The sequence below is a fragment of the Fukomys damarensis genome, unplaced genomic scaffold (genome assembly GCF_012274545.1).
Source record: "Fukomys damarensis isolate Sample0158 unplaced genomic scaffold, DMR_v1.0_HiC HiC_scaffold_9, whole genome shotgun sequence".
In the NCBI taxonomy this organism is placed as follows: domain Eukaryota; kingdom Metazoa; phylum Chordata; class Mammalia; order Rodentia; family Bathyergidae; genus Fukomys; species Fukomys damarensis.
Window position 1 is genome coordinate 33,648,154 of NW_022900921.1, and position 20,505 is coordinate 33,668,658.

A 20,505-nucleotide genomic window follows, 5' to 3' on the forward strand; every position below is an offset into this window, starting at 1 on the left:
AGGTGATCTCTTTTGAAGGAAAAGTGCCCTATTTTCCTCTCTGTCTTTCAAGGAATTAGAAAGAAATGGTTGGAATTTCTTGGTTTGCCAGCAATACTTGTCTAAACATGATTGTGATAGCTGAAGTCAATTGTACCTTGTGCTTTGAAAGTACTTACTGAGTAAGGATATGAATTACCTGAGGAAAATAAGATTGTGTGCTGGTAAAGGGTAGATAATCCAGTCTGGTTTTATTTTTCTGGATCTCTCACCATATGGTAGCTAACTACTGTTAGCTTGGGGACTCCCTAGGGGGACACAGGAATCAAGAAGAGACTTATGGGATGCCATATTTCTTTCTCTTGTTCCAGATTAGGAACTCCATATCTGAACCTCACTCTCCTTTTGAATGTACTAAGGAGCAATTTAGTACTTCTCTACACCCTCATGTGGTGTGCCTACCTCCTAAAGCCAAGCACACAGAGGAAAGCACTATGATGCTATCTCACAACTAGAATTATACCATAAATGAGAAAATGGTCAAAATCATCTTTTTTTGTTTTTTTTTTTTTTTGGTACCAGGGATTGAACTCGGGTCCTGCTTGCAAGGCAGTCCACCAAAGCACTGAGCTAAATCCCCGGCCCAAAATCATCTTTATGTTGAGATTTTCTTTACATTAAGAAGTAATTCTTGCTTGTGTTCAAGTGTAAATGTAATGAGAGACACTTCATCCTTAAGACATTCAGTACCTCTAAGCCTGATGCTACTCCTCACCTTTTAGAATCTGAGAACAAAGTTTCTAAGACAACTTTATTTTTTTTTCTGCTGCAACGTGCCAAAAAAAAAAAAAACTACACCACAGCTTATTCCACACATCTGTAGGAGAGTGCATATACTACAATGAGGTAGAGGCTTCACACAAAGCTTCACAAAACCCACAGAGTAGCTGGGATATGCAACATTGCAACATCAGCTCAGCAGGAGGGAGGAGAGTGTTATGACACTGGTTCTTTGGCACACAGCTTCCCCTAAGAGGGGCAAGAACTATTTTTTTAAAAAATAAGGAAAGAAAAGTCAAGTTTTCAAATTTCAGTAGCATTTCAGTCAACTGCAACTGTTGATTCATGCATTCCTTAAATGAAAGATTAAGGAAGGGTACTTGGCCCCTTCAAGAGAAATGGCTCCTGTGAACCTTCATCTGCCCCCATTAAAAAAGCAGCCTTTTTTTTTAAGCTCAGTTACAAAAGAAAAAAGTCCTGTGACTTTATGATTAAAAACTTCTATCAACCCTCCCACCCACATCAGTGCAACTTAAGAAGGTGCAATAAACCATTTAAAACTATATAGAGCAGCTGCTGAAACTTCTTTTTCCAGTCTGGTTTCAAATAAACCAAATTTCTTGGTTGCAAATGCTTAGATTCACAACTGTGAGAAACAGTGACCAGCAGTTCCCCAGACACAAATTTGCTATAATGTTAAGAGCTGCCAGGAAAGAAAAAAATCTCTTGTTCCAAACGACTTAAAAATTGTTTTAAGGACTGTAAAAAGGAACCAGTAAAAACCCACGGGCACAAAATATGAAATATGATTTGGGTTTAAATGAAGAGCAAAGTCTCCTTGTTGTTTACAGTAAAAACCACCAGCTGAACACTCCATTTATGCCATTCAGGTGGGGGTTAAATAAATGGAAAGGCACTGTATGGCAACTGCAAGAATGAAACCAATGAGACCTGCAGATCATCACCATCAGTACTGCAAGGAATGTAAAAAAAAGCGCTTTAATAAACCTAGATGTAGGCATTTGTGTCAATACCTCCTGGACACATAGTTCTTTTTTTGCTTTTCATCTGCAAAATGAGGAACTAAAATCTGGGAAAACTAGAGTTGCTTGGAGGGTGAGCGAGACACAGGGTCCTGAAAACAAAACCTGACAAAACTCATTGTGCATTAATTAGTGCAGAAACAAAGACAGATTCAGCAAGTGCAAAGGTGAATATGATTTTCCCTTGTCCTCAGTAAGCCAGCTCCCTGGTTGCCAATGGCAGGGTAGCGGTGCAGGCTGCTGCCTGACCTGCCAGCCTTGGGCACCACCAGCCACTGGGCACATTGCCTGCTCCTCTAGCTGGAATCTCGGTTCTCCTGGTTCCGCATCAGGGGGCTGTGGTGGCACAGGTCTTCCATGCTGTGCTGCCAGTGCCAGCAGCCCTGGTATAAGTACTTGAAGCAGACCTGATCTCTACAGAAGAAGGAGCCAGGCTAAGAACTGCAGATGTGACACAGAGAATTTGAACCTTCTTGGTGAACTTGGTAGTTTTGATCTCCACAAAAGCAGCACTAACTGCTTTCAGGTAACTACGTAGATTATTGAAAGTAACTCGGCCAGATCCAATGGGATACTTGTGCTTATCTGTGTCACTCCCAGCATACACCACTCCACCAAGATGGCAGCCAGGGCCTCAGCATTGAGCATCCCAAGCAGGGCACCAACAAACACTATCCTACTGGGGGTCCAGCCTCTGAAATGGGCTCTGGACAAACTTGCTGTCAGCCAAGACCCAGGGGATCACCTGAACCTCCTTGCAGTGCATCCTTTGGCTGGACATCTTGAAATAATATTCACTCAGACCATATGGGCTCAGCGGGTCATGAGAGCAAACCCGAAGCAAGGTGTGGACAGATTTTTTGAGTTCGAAGTCCAGATATACATACCCTTTAGGCATATTACCTTTGGGAGGACACCAAAGGTGCTTGCCATCTTTACCAGGCCACTCCATACTCAGAGAACCAAAAACATGGAAGGTGTTAACCAATCCAGCTTCTGTAATATCCCAAGGAACACCTCCTGAGAACTTCTTGCAAGAGTAGATGGGATTCTTTAGTTCCAGGGTGGAAGCTGGCCGCTCCAGGTATAGGTGGCTTCGTTTACAGCTGAATCTTGCTGGTGCAGCCTGGCCTCTTCTCTATGCTGAAGGAATCCTTGGGAGCTTCAAAGAAGTCCCAGGATGGCCACACTGAAGCTCCTGGCCATCTCTTTGAAGCACTGGTTGGGGAAGGTGTGACTGCAGTGAGAGCAGCTTGCTCTTGGTCTATGCGAGACCCTACCCCCATTTTTAAGGGGTCTCTGAGACCACCCCCTGTCAGAGACAGGAAGGGCAGAGGAGGAGAAATGTGGAGGCTTGAAATCAGATCTGAGAGATGATTTGATCCAGAACTGAAGTCGCTTGTGTCTGAGCCAGAGAGGCTGCTAGAACAGGAATCCAGGATGGGCTGGTGTCCAAGCAGGATCCTCTAACTGAGAGTGCTGGAAACTTGTCCAAGTCAGACCGAAGGGGGTCCAGAGGCAAAAAGCTCACCGGGGTGTTTTCCTAGGACATTTCCCAGTGGGTTATAGAGCATGCTCAGTACTGAATGTGTGCTGTTCTGGGCTGAGGAGTCTGAGTCCTGGGTGATCTCGGGTCGGTCCCAGCTTGTTAGACTGAGGGACTGCAGGCCAAGGCACAAGTCATTTTTGCATGTGAGAGGCCACAGGAAGATTCTTGGGCAGAGGTGGGAAAAAGCATCTTGCTTATAACAGTTTCTTCAGAGTCATGGAAGTCTGATAAATGATCATGCATTCCTTGATTTACTGGTGTAGTACAGACTCTACTGAAATCCAAAAAATTGTCCAATATGGCATTTATCCTTCGAAAGATACTGGCATTGCTACACACGGAGAATGTAGGCGCTTCCTGATTGTCCCAGCAAACTTTTATCCCTCCTGTTTCTTCTTCCGGTGGGAACTCCATGGGGCCCCCGACAGACTGGCTGACTGACAGGCGGGCACAGGCAGGAACACGCACGCACATGGCTCTGTTTCTTCAGTGGGTCGCTCTAAGACAACTTTAAACCTTGACCACCAGGTCAAGATGGAGTATCTAGGCCAGCCATAATTAAAACCTCCATGAGGCTATATCCATCCTTAGCCAAGTTGTTCAGGCCTCTCAAAGACAATATCCCTTGCAGGAAGTAAATGGCAAATATGGCACTATCTGTGTGCATGTGTCTTTTTTCTCAGTGATCTAAGATAGATTAAAAGAGACCTAATAAAGTTTTTAAAAGACCCTGAAATGTATACTGAGGTCTTTAGAGAACTTATTCAGACCTATGGACTAGATTAGAAAGATGTAATGTTGCTCTTAAATCAAATATTGGCTTTTAATGAGAGACAAATAGTATTACATTTAGAGACAAGAATTGTCTTAATTTTGGGAGCTCAAAAGACAGGCATCTAGGGGAGTAACTGGTTTCTACTGGAACACAAGCAGCTCCTAAACAAGACCCCTACTGGCTTGCCAATCAGATTGGAGATTAAAATAGAAGACATTTTCAGGCATGTATTCTTAAAGGTCTAAGAAAATGAGAACTAAGCTCTTCAGTTATTTTAACTTGTCAACTATTTATCAGAAAGAAATTAAGACATCCCTAGATCCCAATTTGATAAAAGAAAATACTATAGTTTTTCCCAAGTCAGCCTTGCAATATGCACATGGTATAGTATTATATGCCCCCTCAGAAAAGCTTTCTAGCCAAGACATCTGTGTTCTGCTGAATTTTCTATCAGAGATTATGTTTCTAGGTCTAAGAACTGTGCAGCCTTGAGGTAAATACTTAGACTTTATTACATTTAAGGGAACCCAAAGAATGGGGGAAGAAACAAACCAATTCTTTTCTTTCCACAGCCCAAGACTCTAAAACAACTAAGGATATTTCTAGAAATTATAGGTTTTTGTCACCTTTAGATAGTACAATATAGTGAGATTGTGTGACCCATAGAAAAACTCAAAAGACAGGCATATTTTAACCTGGGAACCTGGTTCCCAGACCATATTCCAGAAGCTCAAACAAGCACTTCTAAGAGCCTGACTATAGGACATCATTTCAGTTTGTATGTTAATAAAAGGTAAGAAATGGCTTTGGGAGTGTTTCTACAAGATCATGGAGCTGCTCAACAGCCTGTAGGGTATTTAAGTCATAAATTAGATATTATAGATTCAAAATAATTTATTTAAAAAGAAAAACCCTAAAACAATATAATTAGAACACTTTCATTCCCTCTCAAGAGGCAAAAAGCAGCCATTCAGGTTCTTTGATTACTGGTTTAATTTTCTGCTTGCCAATGCAATTGGAGTTGGTCATAGCCTTTGTCTCTAGTGTTATGTTTTGCTAAGGATCGCAGAGACATTCTGGAAAAACTCCTGATCTTTAATGTCTTTCTACACCTGAGGTAGTTAAGATTTAGTTCTTGTGCCATACTTAAAGGCACTCTTCTGTTCCTTCTCCACTGAGAAATAACACAGTTGTCAACAGTGTTTGGTTCAAGGCACTTCCCTCCTCTGTGACTGCTACATTTCAAGACAAAGCTTCTGCAATGAAGAGTTTCCCCTCCCTGGAAATCTTCCAGAGTAAAGCTGACCTTCACTTATTTCTGGGCTATATAGAAAACTGGTCTAGGCTTAACCCCAAAACTTTTTAAAACTATATATAAGTTTTAGTCCAGATTTATCTTTCAGTCTTCAGGTGAAATTAGAGAATGAAAAGAATAGCTAACCCAGCTCTGGCCACTTCCTGGTACCTCTAGTCTGCTACCACTGGCACTGGATGAGACAGACTCTAAGAGACACCTTAGATTGGGCACAGAACAAGAGGGATAGTTGGAGATGCCTTATTTACCTTTGCTTCTTTTCAAAATAGAAAAAAATGGTCATAGGTAGACATCTCTGCAGCAGGTTGGAGTCTTGGCAGGTCTTCTTCCCTCACTGCATGGAATACATACTTAACTCCAAAGAGGGTCACCTAGTCTCTTCTACATACAAACCTGGCCTGAGTGGACCACACTGGAGATAGCTAAAATTACTTGTAGTAGTCTGTCTCTTTAGAGAGAACAGTCATATGTGGCTGTCAGCAACCATGAGAAGCCCGTGTAGCTGGGTATTCTAGCCAGATAAACTGTTAGCTTAGGGCCCATCTTAAAACTTTTTGCTTTCGCAGGTGCAGATTTTTATTCCTTTTGATTCTTATTACAAGAAATCTTTGTTACTTGATCTTCAAAGTTCTGAGTAGTCTTATTTATAGTGATAAACCTAAGAATTATAACAGTTATTATAATTCAACTTGGCCAAATACATCTGAGTGCACTGTGATATATAAACAAGTTGTCTTGTGTGTGTCTATCTGTTCAATTTGTTACAACATGTATAGCTGTTTTGTTTGAGGGTTTTTTTTTTTTTGGCATTTTGGATTTTTAAAGATGTTTGCCTGTAACACAGGTTGGCTTATAGATAAATGTCACTAAAGAAATGCTTCCCCCAGGTTGCCAGATTATCCAAATAATGTCAACTGGTTTTACAAGTACAGTACTTATTATTGTCTGTATATCATAACTCAGGAATCTTTCATTGGTCAAAATAATGTGTTAATTTTTATGATCCAGCTCTTATGGGTCATCTAAAAATCTGTTAAGATAATTCAATAAAGACTCTTGGGCTTAGGAAAACTACTGGACAGGACTGCCCTTGGCAAATGAAGGAGCAGCTGCCTGGAAAAAACTTTATTCCAGCCTTTGTTCCCAAAGGGGACCCCAATAATTTCCATAGCCTTGTGAGGAATACATGGCTAGACATATTATTGTGATATGTATATATTGGTCATGGTCAAATGGCCATTTTTTCTAAAACAATAATGTTTTATTTAAAATGCTATTGGTGCAAGACAAAATTAAAGGACAAAGGGTTTCATGTAACTGCTCATTGTTATTTTATGGTGTATATATTCATGCCTCTAGGTGTACAAGTCTTCTAGGATATTTATGGCAATGCTCTTTTTGACTCTGCCTTTCTCTTGTGCTCCAGCTACTTGTGATAAGAGGTACATGTCAAGCCAGCATGAGATAACCAGTCAAATAAGTTTTCTTAAGAACTTATGTGATGTACATTATATGTGCTACCACGCTTAGTCACCAAACAGTCAAAACAATGTCACACACTAAAATTAGAGGTTAGACATTATGAACTCCTAAGGAACATTTATAGGCCAATATTTCCTCTTAGATGGCATCCTATTAAAGGGTAACAAATAAGAGTTTTCTTTATGTCATTTAATGTCTTGTGATCAGATGGAGGTGTTTGACTGAAAGATTATTCCATACAAAGATGGATATTGTTACAAAGAAAATGTCATCATGATTGTCATGCTAAAAACACTATGTGTGGCTCTTGGTCTTAAGTGTCTATGATATATAACTGTTGTCTGTTAAGATTCTGCAGGTTAAACTACTAGAACAACCATGGTTGATAAGAAATAATTATGCTTTATATTTCAAAGTACTTAATGTCCAGACAAAATTATAATAATTAATCTCACTGCTCCTACTGCACTACTAATGTCACTGATCTTCTCTTCTGGGTGCTCAACAACTAAAGTTTGGAGACCAAAACTAGAAAGGTAACTGGGTTATGAGGACAGCCAATATTTTGACCCTATCCCCTAAAGGTCTACAAGATCCAGGACATAAGGAACCTTTCCTACAGGATCCTACATCTTTGGTAAGTCACTCAACCACCTAAGCAGGGATATTGCTAGACACCAGAGGACAAATGTACTGTGTGCCAAAGGGTCACAACAAGGGAAAAGTCTCCCATGCTTGCACTGAAAACAACATAGTCAAGCAAGACTGTGACCCATCCTGATGGCTGACACTGACAGAGGAGCTGAGAGGCTCTCTGCATGGTACCAAAATAATGCCTGAATAGACTTAACTGACCTTGATAGATAGCAAGAGGTTCATGTTGATTGATACAGATCTCACTTTAACTTGGTCTTAAACACCCAGTAGAAAATAATAACCAAAAGAGGTATAAAATAATGTCATAGTAATAAAACTAGATATAAAAACGGGCTCCAGTCACTGACCCCTTCTGGCAGTTTCCAGCTCTACCAGTAGCTGACCGTGGTTATGAATCATTAGAAAAAAACTATGGTAAATCTATAAAAGCTCAGCTAGAGTTTTATATTTCTTAGCAAAATTTATTCTTCAAATTGTCTCTTAGAGCTAAGACTAGAGAAACTTATGACAATGTATGAAACTTATAGATAACTTCTATCAATGAAAGAATCTAAGACCAACAAGTTCAATCACTATTTCAATTTCTAAGTCTTTCTCCCCAACCTGCCCTTTCATTCTAGTGTGCTCATGCTTAGGTTATACATACTCTAATTTCTTAAAAGTTTCATTTATTCTTGCCTAGAGGCTCCAAATTCCAAGCAGTCATACAAATGGAACCAATGACAAATGTGCTAGATTTCTTTTATCAGGATCCACCAGATCATCCATGTAAATAGCTCATAACTGCTAAACTGTACAAAATGACTTCTATGTTGGATTCTGAAGTCTCCTGGACCTTCTCCTCATCCTCTTTGTTGGCTATATTCATTAGCAATCCTGCTGACCTTATAATTTGGCCCATGCATTCTTAACTGTTTCTTTGGCTTTGTCTCCTCCAGACTTAAAAGCTATGAAGCTACCAAGATGACAATGCCAGGTGCCTACTGAAGGCCTTTAGATAGACCCTTTATAGAGTAACTCTAACTGCTGATCACAACTATGACCCTCTTCAGCAGGAAGTAGCCAGAGCTGTCTTCGCCCTTTCCCCGCTCACAGAAGTTAGGGGTACTTCTTCAGAGGGAGGAATATTGCAGATAGGTGAGTTAATTAGATATCTTGTCAGCAGTTAGACAGGGCCACCCTCAAGGAGCCAACATAATAAGGAGTAAACATGGAGAACAATTAAGACACATTTCACTGAAGGCCAGAATTGTACAAGGAGAGAAACTAGTATACCTTTGTGCTTCCCCTGGGGATAAATAACAGAGATTGATATTCTATATAGGTTTCAATCACCTGGTGGAGGGGCCAATGTCTTAACCCAGCCTTTCCAGGAAATATCCCCGACCCCCACCCACCCTTACTGAAAATCCTTGTACAGGCTTGCTATGAGACTTGCTCCCCTATTTGACCCCCATTTAATCAATATTACCTGGGTGACTGTACTTGTAATCTTATTGGTTGGTCATGGTTTTGCCCCATCTCATACCCACCTTGTAATTTTCCATTGGGTCTTACAGTTTTGTCCCACTTTGTACCTGCCTCACCACATGGCTTTGCTGTATAAAACATCTTTGAAAATTAGGGTGAGCAGGCAACCCACTTTCCGATCTCCCTTCTGTCTTTCTTAGCTTTCTTTCCCTTAATAAATTTTTCCTACTCTTAAAAACAATTAATAAAATAAAAATAAAATAATTCTCTGACAAATGTGGTTACAAATAAGATTCTACAGGTAAGACTGATCATAATCACTTAGTAAGAGATAGCCAAGAATAATTGAAGGAAAAAAGTGGTCATTTATGTCGAAAACAATTGAACATTCTTACTCTAAATAAAGCATCTTTCATTTCTTCAAGATTAGAAAGCACAGTGGATTAAATTTTACTATAAATTTATGGCCAGAAATTTTTTTTCTCTGTGGATACTAGTTAGGTAGTATGGTTTTAAATGTATGATCAGTAGGTTATTTTTAGTCTGTTTTGTTCTTTAAAAGCATTTCCTTTTAATTTGTTATAATTTATGGGAATAAAATTTGATCTTAACTGTTGTACGAATATCAAAACTGTCTAACCAGTATTAATTCTATGAATACTGACAAACTTCCTACTGAGAGTTAACTTTATCTAAACTCATCTTCTAGGACACAAGTGGGTGATATCTACTGGTGTCAGCAACATCGCCCTGAGGAGGTACCTCAGGTGCCATTAAGTGGTATCTATATCACAAGTTGCAAAGTTGCTCAACTAAAGGGCCAACTTGAAATAAAATGTTAAGGCCAGAATAAAAGCTTGAAAAACAGTAAGGATTTCAGACATTTTCAAATTGTTTTCTCAATAGCAAAAAAGACTAATTCTCCTTTCTACTTTTCTGGCATAATAACTTTATATTAATCTTTATTTAAACCAGTAGGCTTATGTTAAAAATATTCAGATTCATACATATTCATATAATAGTAGTAGTATTTATTACCATTGGGTACTTTATGCATCCTCATCTGTTTTGATTTTGCAACTTTTTACAAATAGTCCTTAAAGTCCTTTTTTTAAGTGATACTTAGGGATCCAAACGAAAGGCCTCATACATGTTAAGGCAAGAGCTCTACCATGGAGCTCTGCCCAAATGAGGTCTTGCTCACTGCTGGAACTTTAGGTCAACGAACTTGTTTAGAAAAGTTAAATAATTAGAAAATGTTTTTGTTGTTTTAGTTTTGCCATAGCTTCATAAGCTATAGCAATATTCATACAGGGCAAAAAGAGTTTATTTATCTGAAAGTGAAATTTCCCTTTTCTGAAAAGAAAAAGTGAAAAAGGAAGGGTATAACCAAACCACTGAAGCATAACAGGATATAAATTTAGGCTAAAACTGAGATATATTTCATGTAAGGAACAGGTATTAACTGCTTCTGAACTGAAAGGAAAGGAAAGCTTCTATATCTTTATATTAGGATAATGCAGTCCTCTTAAATGAAAAATCAGCCTCCCATTTGTCTGCGAAAGAACTGAGGGAATATTAATAAATATTGAACAAGTGAAGTCCACTTTGTAAATCAGAGAAGAGAAAACTGGAAATGTACTTATATTATGCCCAATTATCATTCCAACAAAGGAGGGCGAATGCTGCTTATCACTATGTGAAAAGAGGTCACTTTTTAAAAATAGTAATTTTTATTCTGAAAAAATAAATTAGGAATTTTCATTGGCAGTAAAAGCGATCTAATCTCTACATATAAGTTGACATATTACAAAGCTTAGTTAATTGATAACCATTATTTTTCCTATAAGCAATGCTAAGTAGTTTTTTTCTTTTCTTTTTTTTTGGTACTGGGGATTGAACTTGGGTCCTTGTACTTATGAGGCAGGTGCCGGAACCACTGAACCAAATCCCCGGCTCTAGTTTTTTTTTCTTATAAGGATTTTGCAACATATAGAATCTAGTACTCTTAAAAGGCTAGCTAACATTTAATACACTATCAGATGCACAGGACAGCTCTGCTGAGGTAGAAATGGTAGGTTTCAGAGACCAGTTGAAAAAACTCAGATTTAAGCATTATGCTATGTGACTACTTCATAGAGGTACTGAGTGTAGATTCTGAGTCTATTGATGCTTAGAGTCCAGAGCTCAGTCAATAATAGCAAGCTGATGAGTTAAGATTAGATTGCTCAGGAACCATTCTGCTTTTCTATTAAAAATTTTTAATACAATTTACTGATTTGTCAATTAAAGAACCCCAAACTCTGTCTTTCATTTTAAATTGGAAAAAATAGAAAGCCATCCAGTTAGAATGACTAAACAGTTACCTGAAAGAACAAACACATTACCTGACAAGACAAATTTATGACCAACTAAAATATCTTGATAGAGAATATAACAGTCGATGCACAAAGACAAAGACAAGGCAAAATTACAAGTTTGTATCACTCAACAATTTTTAGTTCATGAACTCAACTTACTTTCCATTTTCCTGCTGTTAATCAATTTGTTTTCCAATTCTTCCAGCATACTGTGCTCAATTCTGAAGTCATTTTTTTGGTTGTAGAAATGACTGTGTTTATCTTTCTCTATAATTATAACCCTTTAGGAAAAGAAACAAATGGTATAAATATGATTTAAATATATTTTTAGTTATTTAAAATATCAAGGCACTCATAAGAACCAGTACTTTATATTCATATTACTTCATTTAAACAGAAAGAATATAATTGCTTAAAAAGGCCATGGACAAAAATATTAGTCAAAATAATAGGAAAGAGTTAAACTCACCTAAAATCAAATGTAACTTTAGCTATTAAATTATAAAATATGAATTAAGAAAATGTAGTAACTTCTTACTTTTGAAACTACACAAGCCTTTGGGTATGGATTCCGATTCAGTCTCTTTGAAGGGTCTAAAAGGGCTGTCACTGCTGATGACTGCTTTCGGTAGAACATACTGTTAACTTTGAAGCCTTAGCAAAGATGTTAATCTCTCCTGGTGCGACCTTCTTCATTACTAACATGGATAATAAAAACTCTCCATTACCAGTCAGGGCATAATTAACACCAAAGGTGATATTGTATGGGAGAGACCTTTGTAAAGCATGCATATTTCTATTAGGGAAATACAAGTTACTAATAATATTATTTAATTCAAAGCTTCTTCTATTTTATAGTTGTTTCTTGGATTCAGTCATTTACCACTAAGGAGTTCTTTTAGTTTGATCCTTCTGTAAACAAAACAAAACAAAACAAAACAAAAACAAAACACAAAAAAATACTAATAAGAAAATTTTTTGTTTGGCCAAAGAAATTAATGTTCTCAACTGTTGGGGTTTTTTTTCCACACAAGGCAGAAATTGACATGAATATTTCTCCCCAATCTGGGATTTAATAAGTGGTGGAATATCTCTGGCCACTAACTTAATTTCACATACTTGAGGGCAACCATCTAAGATAGTTTCCTAGTCTTTTTCACCTTGCTGCATAGAGAAAAATTTAATATTTACTAGGCATACTGGAGAAAATAGGTGTTCCAGGACCCTCAGGCTGAGGGGTTTATATCTTAGCTCAAGCTTGTGTGGTTTGAGGCGTGGCAAGACACAGAACAGAAATAGTAGATTTCACTCTAAACCAACTGTAGCAGATTTAAGGTGGCCCCTGAAATCCTGTGTAAGGAATGGAAAGCCCATCTAGGCTCTGGGTGGTGGTGGGACTATTATTACAATCAAACAGAAATGTTTGCCACGGCACAGAATATGCTGTTACAGTAATTTATATGTTGCTATTCCTGGACTAGGAATATTAACCTTTGTACATATTCAAAACATACTAATGGAGAAAAATTGCCAAATGTAATCTCTAACAGAAGAAATGCAAAGTCCAGCTGTACATCATACACCTTTCAGGTTGACAAAAACAAACAAAATCACAAATTTAAATGAAATTACATACAATATTCATAATATATTCTGTTGAAACTATGCGAAAAGGAGTATTTTCATATATTGTTGGTAGAATTGTGAATTACCTATAAAGGGCAATTCAGCAATAATGATTGCCTTTGCCAATTTATATACCTTTGACCCACCATTTTCTTCTAGGAATTTATCCTGAAGATACATTCACACATGTGCAAAATACAGGGACTTAGGTGTACAATGCAATTAACTGCAGTATTGTTTGTTAAAACAAAAGACTGAATACAATCTAAATGTCCCATCACTATGGAAAAGGTAAATCATATTACAGTCTTACAATGGAATATAATGGTACTATGTTCTGTATACTACCACAAAGATTTCCAAAATAACATTTTTTATAATAAAATTTTTGAATTTTAATGTCAGGCCTGCTCAAAAATCAAGAAAAGTAAATAAATCTCCCTCATACACTCTCATAAGATGTCCTTCTCATATCTGATTCAACAATTTTACTTTTCTTTTTGCCTATCATTTCCCCCTTTTCTTTTTTGCTTTGCATAAATATTTTAGTAAATTCTTTACCCTATGCAATTTTTCTCCAATATATTTCTGTGTGAATCTCTAGAGGTTATGGATATTTAACTTATACAACTACAATGCCATTACAATACCTGACAAAATCAACAATTCATTAACACATATAAAAAAGGAAAAATCTGAATATACACTTTTTGGGGGGGTACTAGGGATTAAACTTGGGACCTTGTGCTTGAGAAACAGGCAGTGGAACCACTGAGCTAAATCAACGGCCCTATAAATATACACTTTTGATATCCTTATAAACACAAAGTATCTGCAGAAGAATACTAAAGAAACTAATACTCAAACAGGCTTTACTGAAGGAAATCACTGGTTAGAAGGACAACTATGGCCTTCAGATTGGCTAGAGCCAGCCTATAAAATTAAACATTTTCTGATCACATAACACATAGGAAGATATTTGTTCTCTATAATCTTTAATATCCTCATTTGTAAAATATGCAGAATAGCAATGTAAATATATGTCATTTATAAAACACTTTCATATGTATATATTTTAAACCCTCAGAAGACTTTTTACTACAAAATACCTGAGTACAAAACTATAGTTGTAAAATAAAAATGTACTCAATCTTTCATTTTATATAAAATATCTAAAGAAATAACCGTTTTGTTTTCCTTGAAATACATTGATTAAAAGTGGTATAACGGATAAAATTGAAACTACTTTACTTAAAATTAAATATATTAAACAGCCTATTATCATTTGTCCATTTCAGACCTCCCACATTTCTTCTGCTATATCCTGTTACATATAGGCTGATGACTAGAACTTTCTAACAATGTGGGATTGGGTGGAGTGGAATTGAATTAATTTTAAATTGTCAATTATAAAACTTACACTTACTGATTTTTAAATTTTTCTGCTGTGCGCATGAATTCTGCTTTCTTTGTTCGACTAACTTTCTGCTTCCAGTTTTGAAGTTGAAAAGGATGAATTCCACCTGAAGTACTAAAACAGCCATCATTCTGCATAAAGAACAAAAATGTTATCATCAGTAATCAAAGTGGTGAAAGATAAATATGGAATTCTTTTCAGAAAGATGAAACATCAATAGTGGAGTTTCTTGGGGGCTAATTTTTGGGCCAAATGAAGTTGTAAAAAATACACTTTGTGGAAAAAGAAATTCCTATCTTAAAATGCTAAATTCAGAAAGAATCATGTATCAGGATTATTTTCAAAAAAAGATCTAATTTATTCATCTGTTATTTATCATCTATGGCAGTGGTGGTGAACTTATGTCATGTATGTTACTGTGTTTTTTCTTTTAAGACAAGATTTTATTTATTTATTTATTTAATTGCGGGGGAGTTGAAACAGGGTCTCACTATGTAGTTGAGACTGACCTGGAACTCACTATGTAGCCCAGGCTGGTCTTGAACTTGCAGCAATCCTCCTGCCTCAGCCTCCCAAGTGCTGGGATTACAGGTGTGTGCCACCACGCCCAGCTTTAAAACAAGATTTTAATACATGAGTTGTGTTTTCTAAACTAAATCCTCAGTATATATTCAGGTTTAATTGCAGTGTTGGCGCTTTGCAGTAAGAGGGCTTTTAGTTGAAGTTTGGCACTCAAGTCTCTAAAAGGTTTGCCATCACTGATATAGGCTGAATGCTATAACATAACAGGTGCAGCATTAGACACTATGGAAAATTATGATCCACATGAGTATGGCCCATTTTAAAGTCTAGTGAGGAAGAGATTTAAAGATAAAAAGAAGAAGCAAGCAGTAAAACCAAACAATACAGCAACTATGGTAAGTGCTATTAAGAAAATAAATAGTGCTGAGATGGAGAATATACAGAATCAGGACTTATCTCTTCAGTTAGAATAGCCACAGGGTGTCTATTAGGAGGGTGACATTTAAGAAAGAATGGAACCCGCCATACTAGAAACACAGGGAAGGGTATTCCCAGCTCTGGAGTAAGCTGTGCAAAATTCCAAGGGCAGAAAAGACTGGCTAGTTCAAGCAGAGAAAGGGCAATTTTGACATGAGATTAGTAAAAAGGTGGGTTGAAGATAGCAGGTAGGTACGTGCCAGATACAGAGGTTTCAGGTCACTTAGTAGATTTTACTGAAGGGATTTGAGCAGGGAAATGCCATAGTAAACTTAACTCCTAAAGAAAATCTCTCTGGCTACCTTTTGAGAATAAGTTAGTATGAGGTGTAGGGATGGGGTGACACATGACTGGAAACATGAGGATCAATGCAGTAGCTGTTGTGGCTTTACAGGCAGGGAATCAAAGTCCAGAGTAGCCAGAGGATGATGGAAAATTTAAAAAGAAGGTTAAATATAATTTGTAAGTATAACCAAGAAGGACTGCTGAATAATAGAATGTGAGAAATGAAGGAAAAGGAAAATAAAGCTTTATATTTCTAGGAGCAAGAATAATGAATTTAAGAAATATTTTTTTTAATTGTGATATAATTCACATACCATACAATGCTATCTGCTTAAACAATTCACTAGTTTTTATTATATTCTCCAGATTGTTCAAGCATCACCACTACTTGGTTCCAGAATATTTTCATCATGCCAAAAAGAAACTCCATGTCCATTAGCAGTAATTCACCATCCCCACTTTCAAACAACTGCTGGAAGCTATGAACCTATTTTATAACTCCATGAATTTGTCTATTCTGGATAAATGGGCTTCTTTCACTTCACATAATGTTCTGAAGATTTACACATGTTGCATCATGGATCTGTATTTCATTCCTTTTTATGGCTGAATAACATTGCATTGTATTGATCTACCACATTTTGTTTATTCACTCATCAGTCACCAGCTGATTGGCAAATGAGTTATATTTACCATTTTGGAAATATGAATAATGCTACTATGAACATTTGTATACATGTTTTAATGTGAATATATGTTTTCAATTTGGGGGCGTATATGTCTAGCAGTAGAATTTCTGGTTGGTATGGTAACTATTTTTACTTTTCTGCTAAAAAAACCAGGTTGCTCTTTTAGTAAGCTAGGAGCAGTCTTCAAATAATTCTGAATATTAGTCCTTTATCAGATGGCAGATGGCTTCCCATGTTCTGAGTTGTCTTTTTACTTTATTATTTTTTTATTGAGTTTATTGGTACATTTTAGGGATACCGTACAGTTACATTTATTGTTGGGATCTTGTACCTCTACATGACAGGTCTTGGTTCTCATTTTTCCCCTTGTCCCTGCCCTCCCTTCACCCCCTCCTCCCCTCCCCATTTACAAATGCTTTATTTCAGTCTTCTCACATTTTTTTCTTTTCCCTTATTATCCTTCTCCTACCCATCCCACCTTCCCTACACCTTTAGCCCTTTTCTTCCAATTTTACATTGTCCATTATATCATTAGGATCTTATGTACTATTATAGTTTATTCACACCAAAGAAACTATTCGGTATTTACACATGTGTGACTTATTTATTTCACGTAGGAGTATATCCTCAATATGTATCCATTTTCCTATGAATGAATCTAATTTCTTATTCTTTAATGCTGAGTAGTATTCCATTTTATAGAAAAACCACGCCTTCTTTATCCAGCTTCCAACTGATGGGCAAATGGGCTGTACAAGTTTGTGAGTTTTTGAGGAGCTGCCACTCTTTTCCACAGTGGCAGCACCATTTTACATTCCCACTAGCAATGTATGAGAGTTCCAATTTCTCTACATCCTCATCAACATCTGTTACTGTCTTTTTTTATTATATTTAGTTTGTCTTTGATTAGTCCATAATGACTAATGATATTGAATACCCTTTCACATGCTTATTTGCCATTTCTTTTGAGGACGTGTCTCATTTTAGTTTTTGAAAGGAAATCAGTTTCTTGTACTTAATTCACAAACAATAATATCACAACAGCTGGTTTAAGGCCATTCAAACATTTGCCCAGCTCTCAATTCTACACTATTAGTGAATTTCTACATAGGTGGAAGGGTTGAGATTGGGGTCAAAGTTTCACGCTACGCCTCAGAAGCAAGGAAGCTATTAATATAAGACCATGTCAACTTAGTTTTACTACCAGTTATATATATATTTTATCCCAAATAACTGGGTCATCAGAGCTGATTTTCTAGTTCTTTAACTGACTGATTACATTAACCCACCTGCAAGTGTGCCCTATTTTAGCACCTCATTGAAACTCTCAGAGCTCAGTGTCACCCTTGATCTAGGAACACTCCAAAAACGGTTTTATCTCATAAAAGCAAGGGCTACCAAACTGCTGTTGCTCTCTCTCCTAGGTTCCTTGGGGCTCATGGTAAGTGATGCTAGGCTTAAGAGGCTAAGCATTACTTCCTTCTTTGAAGACCCCAGAGACAGCATGACCCAAAATGTACCCAACAGTAGAGGCTGATAACCATTTCTGCTACAGTGGCTGCTATCCAGGCCAGTGGTGCAAATACATGGCGTGTGCATTACCGTGTTTTTCTTTTAAGACAAAAGACACTAATGTGTGAGTTGTTTTTTCTAAACTAAAATCTCACTATTCGGGTTTAATTGTAGTGTTGGCACTTTGCAATAAATGAGTTTTGGGTTGCAGTATGGCACTCAGTCTAAAAGGTTTGCCCATCACTGATCTAGGCCATCAGACCTGGCTGCTTAGGTGTAGCAGTGTGCCAAATGCAAGTGTGTGTGTATGTGTGTGCAGGGATGGTGGGGGGACTGCTGTTGGTGGCTGAGCTGCTTTGGGGCCTCAGTGCTCTCATCTTTTGCTGGCTCTATCTGAAGGGCCTTGTTGATTTAGAGGAATCAGGCAGCAAGTGCTGCTTCAGATTCAATGATGCATGGTAAGTGTATAGTAGACTGGTGTCTAGAAATTCAAAACTGCCTACAGCCTGGAGGCTACTGCCCTTTTTTTTCCATTTAAAAAACTGGGTTAACTTTTTTTTTTAATTGCTGAGTTGAAATAGTCTCTTCAGGCCAGGCGTAGTGGCATACACCTGTAATCCCAGCACTCAGGGGGCTGAGGCAGGAGGATCGCTGTGAGTTCAAGACCAGCCTGGGCTACATAGTGAGTTCCAGGTCAGTCTCAACTACATAGTGAAACCCTATTTCAAAAAACCAAAAAAATAAAGAAAGAAAGAAAAAAAAAAAGAAAGAAAGTCTGTTCAGTCTGTAGTAGTTCAGTAGGGAAACCCTAGCAGATACTTCCAATATCATGAAGTTGTAATGAGAAAAATTATCTCAAGAAAACATTTGTTGTCTGTCAGCAGGAATACTAATTCACTTAATCACATGACTAATACGTCAACTTCAGTGTGTGGCTATACAATTCATATATATAAATGTGTGTGGGGTATATGGAGAAAGAACAAAGATGTATAACATATATACTCCTTAAAAATATCACAACATAGTACACAGTGATGTGAACTTTTAAATCCAAACACATCTGAGCAAATTTACTTCATTATTGTTGCAATTCTCTGCTATGAAACTCTGACTTGCCTTCTAGTGGTAAGGTGGTATATATAAAACAGGGGCCATTCCCAGGCTTGCAAAGAAGTAGCAGCACCAGGTGTCACAGATGACTTGAACATTTAAAGTGTTGCTCTCAAACTAAGAAGTACTGTATAAGCCAAGGTTTGACAAATTATCAGCATGTATACAACAGCAAAAGTCACATTAATTGTGCAAAAGCACACCAAATGCAAAGTTTTACTTTTCTTTCTTTTTTTTCTTTTTCTTTTCTTTTTTTTTTTTTTTTTTTTTTTTTTTTTTTTTTTTGTGGTACCGGGGATTGAGCTCCGATCCTTGCGCTTGCAAGGCAGGCCACTGAACTGCTGAGCTAATCCCTGGCCCCAACTTTTACTTTTCAATTAAAAGCTGTTTGTATCATTGAAAGGTCTGTTATTCTTTTAAGACAAAAGATGTTAATGTATGAGTTTTTCTAAACCAAAACCACAGTATTCAGGTCTACTTGCAGTGTTAGAACTTTGCAATAAATAAGTGGGTTTTGGGCTGCAGCTTGGGCACTTGGTCTTCAAAAGGTTTGCTATCACTAGAGGATGGAAAAGATGGAGGCTGTCCTCTATTCACAGAGCTTTCCTTCAGGTTTGGACTGATCCCCAAGTGCATACTATGTCCTAGGTACTACAATGCAGGCACAATTCTTGGTGCTGAGAAAAAAACAGTGACTAAAGCTTCCAAAAATTTCTGCACTCATGGAGCTTCCATTCTCATGGAGGCAAGAAAGGGCCAAAAAAGAAAAAAAAAAGAATAAATACGTAATATATCATATGATAGTAACTACTAAGGAGAAAAATAAAATTAGAAAAAGGGGGCTGGGTGTGGTGGGAGAGAAGGTTCAGTTTTGCGAGATCATGGCAAGTCTAAATGAGCAGATGGCACCTGAACAAAGATAATGTGGTCTTTTGAAAAGAAAGCGTGTGTTAAATCCATCTTGGGAAACACCTCTCCCTCTGACCATCCCATATTTTATTCGTCTTGTTTTTCCCAGCCCCAGTAAAATAACAGAGCTACCACCAACTACTTGTAAGCACCGAGTTTCTGTCCAACTAAGCTTGTGCCAGGGGCTCCCCAGACAGAAAGAATGGCCCTCGTTTAGGAAGGTGTATGTTATTGGCAGGGTTTAGAGACGAAACCTAGCAATCGAGATAATGTTCCTATCACACGTCAATGAAGCAGCCGGGCAAGGGTTCTCCACCGAATTCTTCTTCGTTTCTAAAACAACACGGAGGTAGCTGTGTAAAAGCTGTTAAAACTCACAGGCCAACAAAGAGTAACGCCGGGAGCGCCAGGCCCGAGCACGGAGGTCAGGACGGCTCCCGGGAGGCGGTGCAGACACCTGTTCCGCCGGACTCACCCCTCGCCCCCGCCGGAGCGGAGCGGCTCGGTCCCGAGATTTACCTGTTGCGGCGCCGGCGCCGCTCCCA

At 37.8% G+C, this 20,505-nt stretch overlaps 1 protein-coding gene and 1 pseudogene across 1 annotated transcript in view; both read right to left on the reverse strand.

Moving 5' to 3' along the window:
* The window catches only part of Ccdc112 (coiled-coil domain containing 112), a 41,169-nt gene that overhangs the window by 11,855 nt on the left and 8,809 nt on the right, over nt 1-20,505 (reverse strand). The window contains exons 2-3 of the mRNA XM_010614132.3: nt 14,463-14,584; nt 11,570-11,691 (exon numbers count right to left, since the gene is read on the reverse strand). Coding sequence (XP_010612434.1) covers nt 11,570-11,691; nt 14,463-14,584 — 244 coding nt within the window. The remainder of the gene's footprint in view (nt 1-11,569; nt 11,692-14,462; nt 14,585-20,505) is intronic.
* LOC104855311 lies at nt 2,099-3,878 on the reverse strand (annotated as a pseudogene).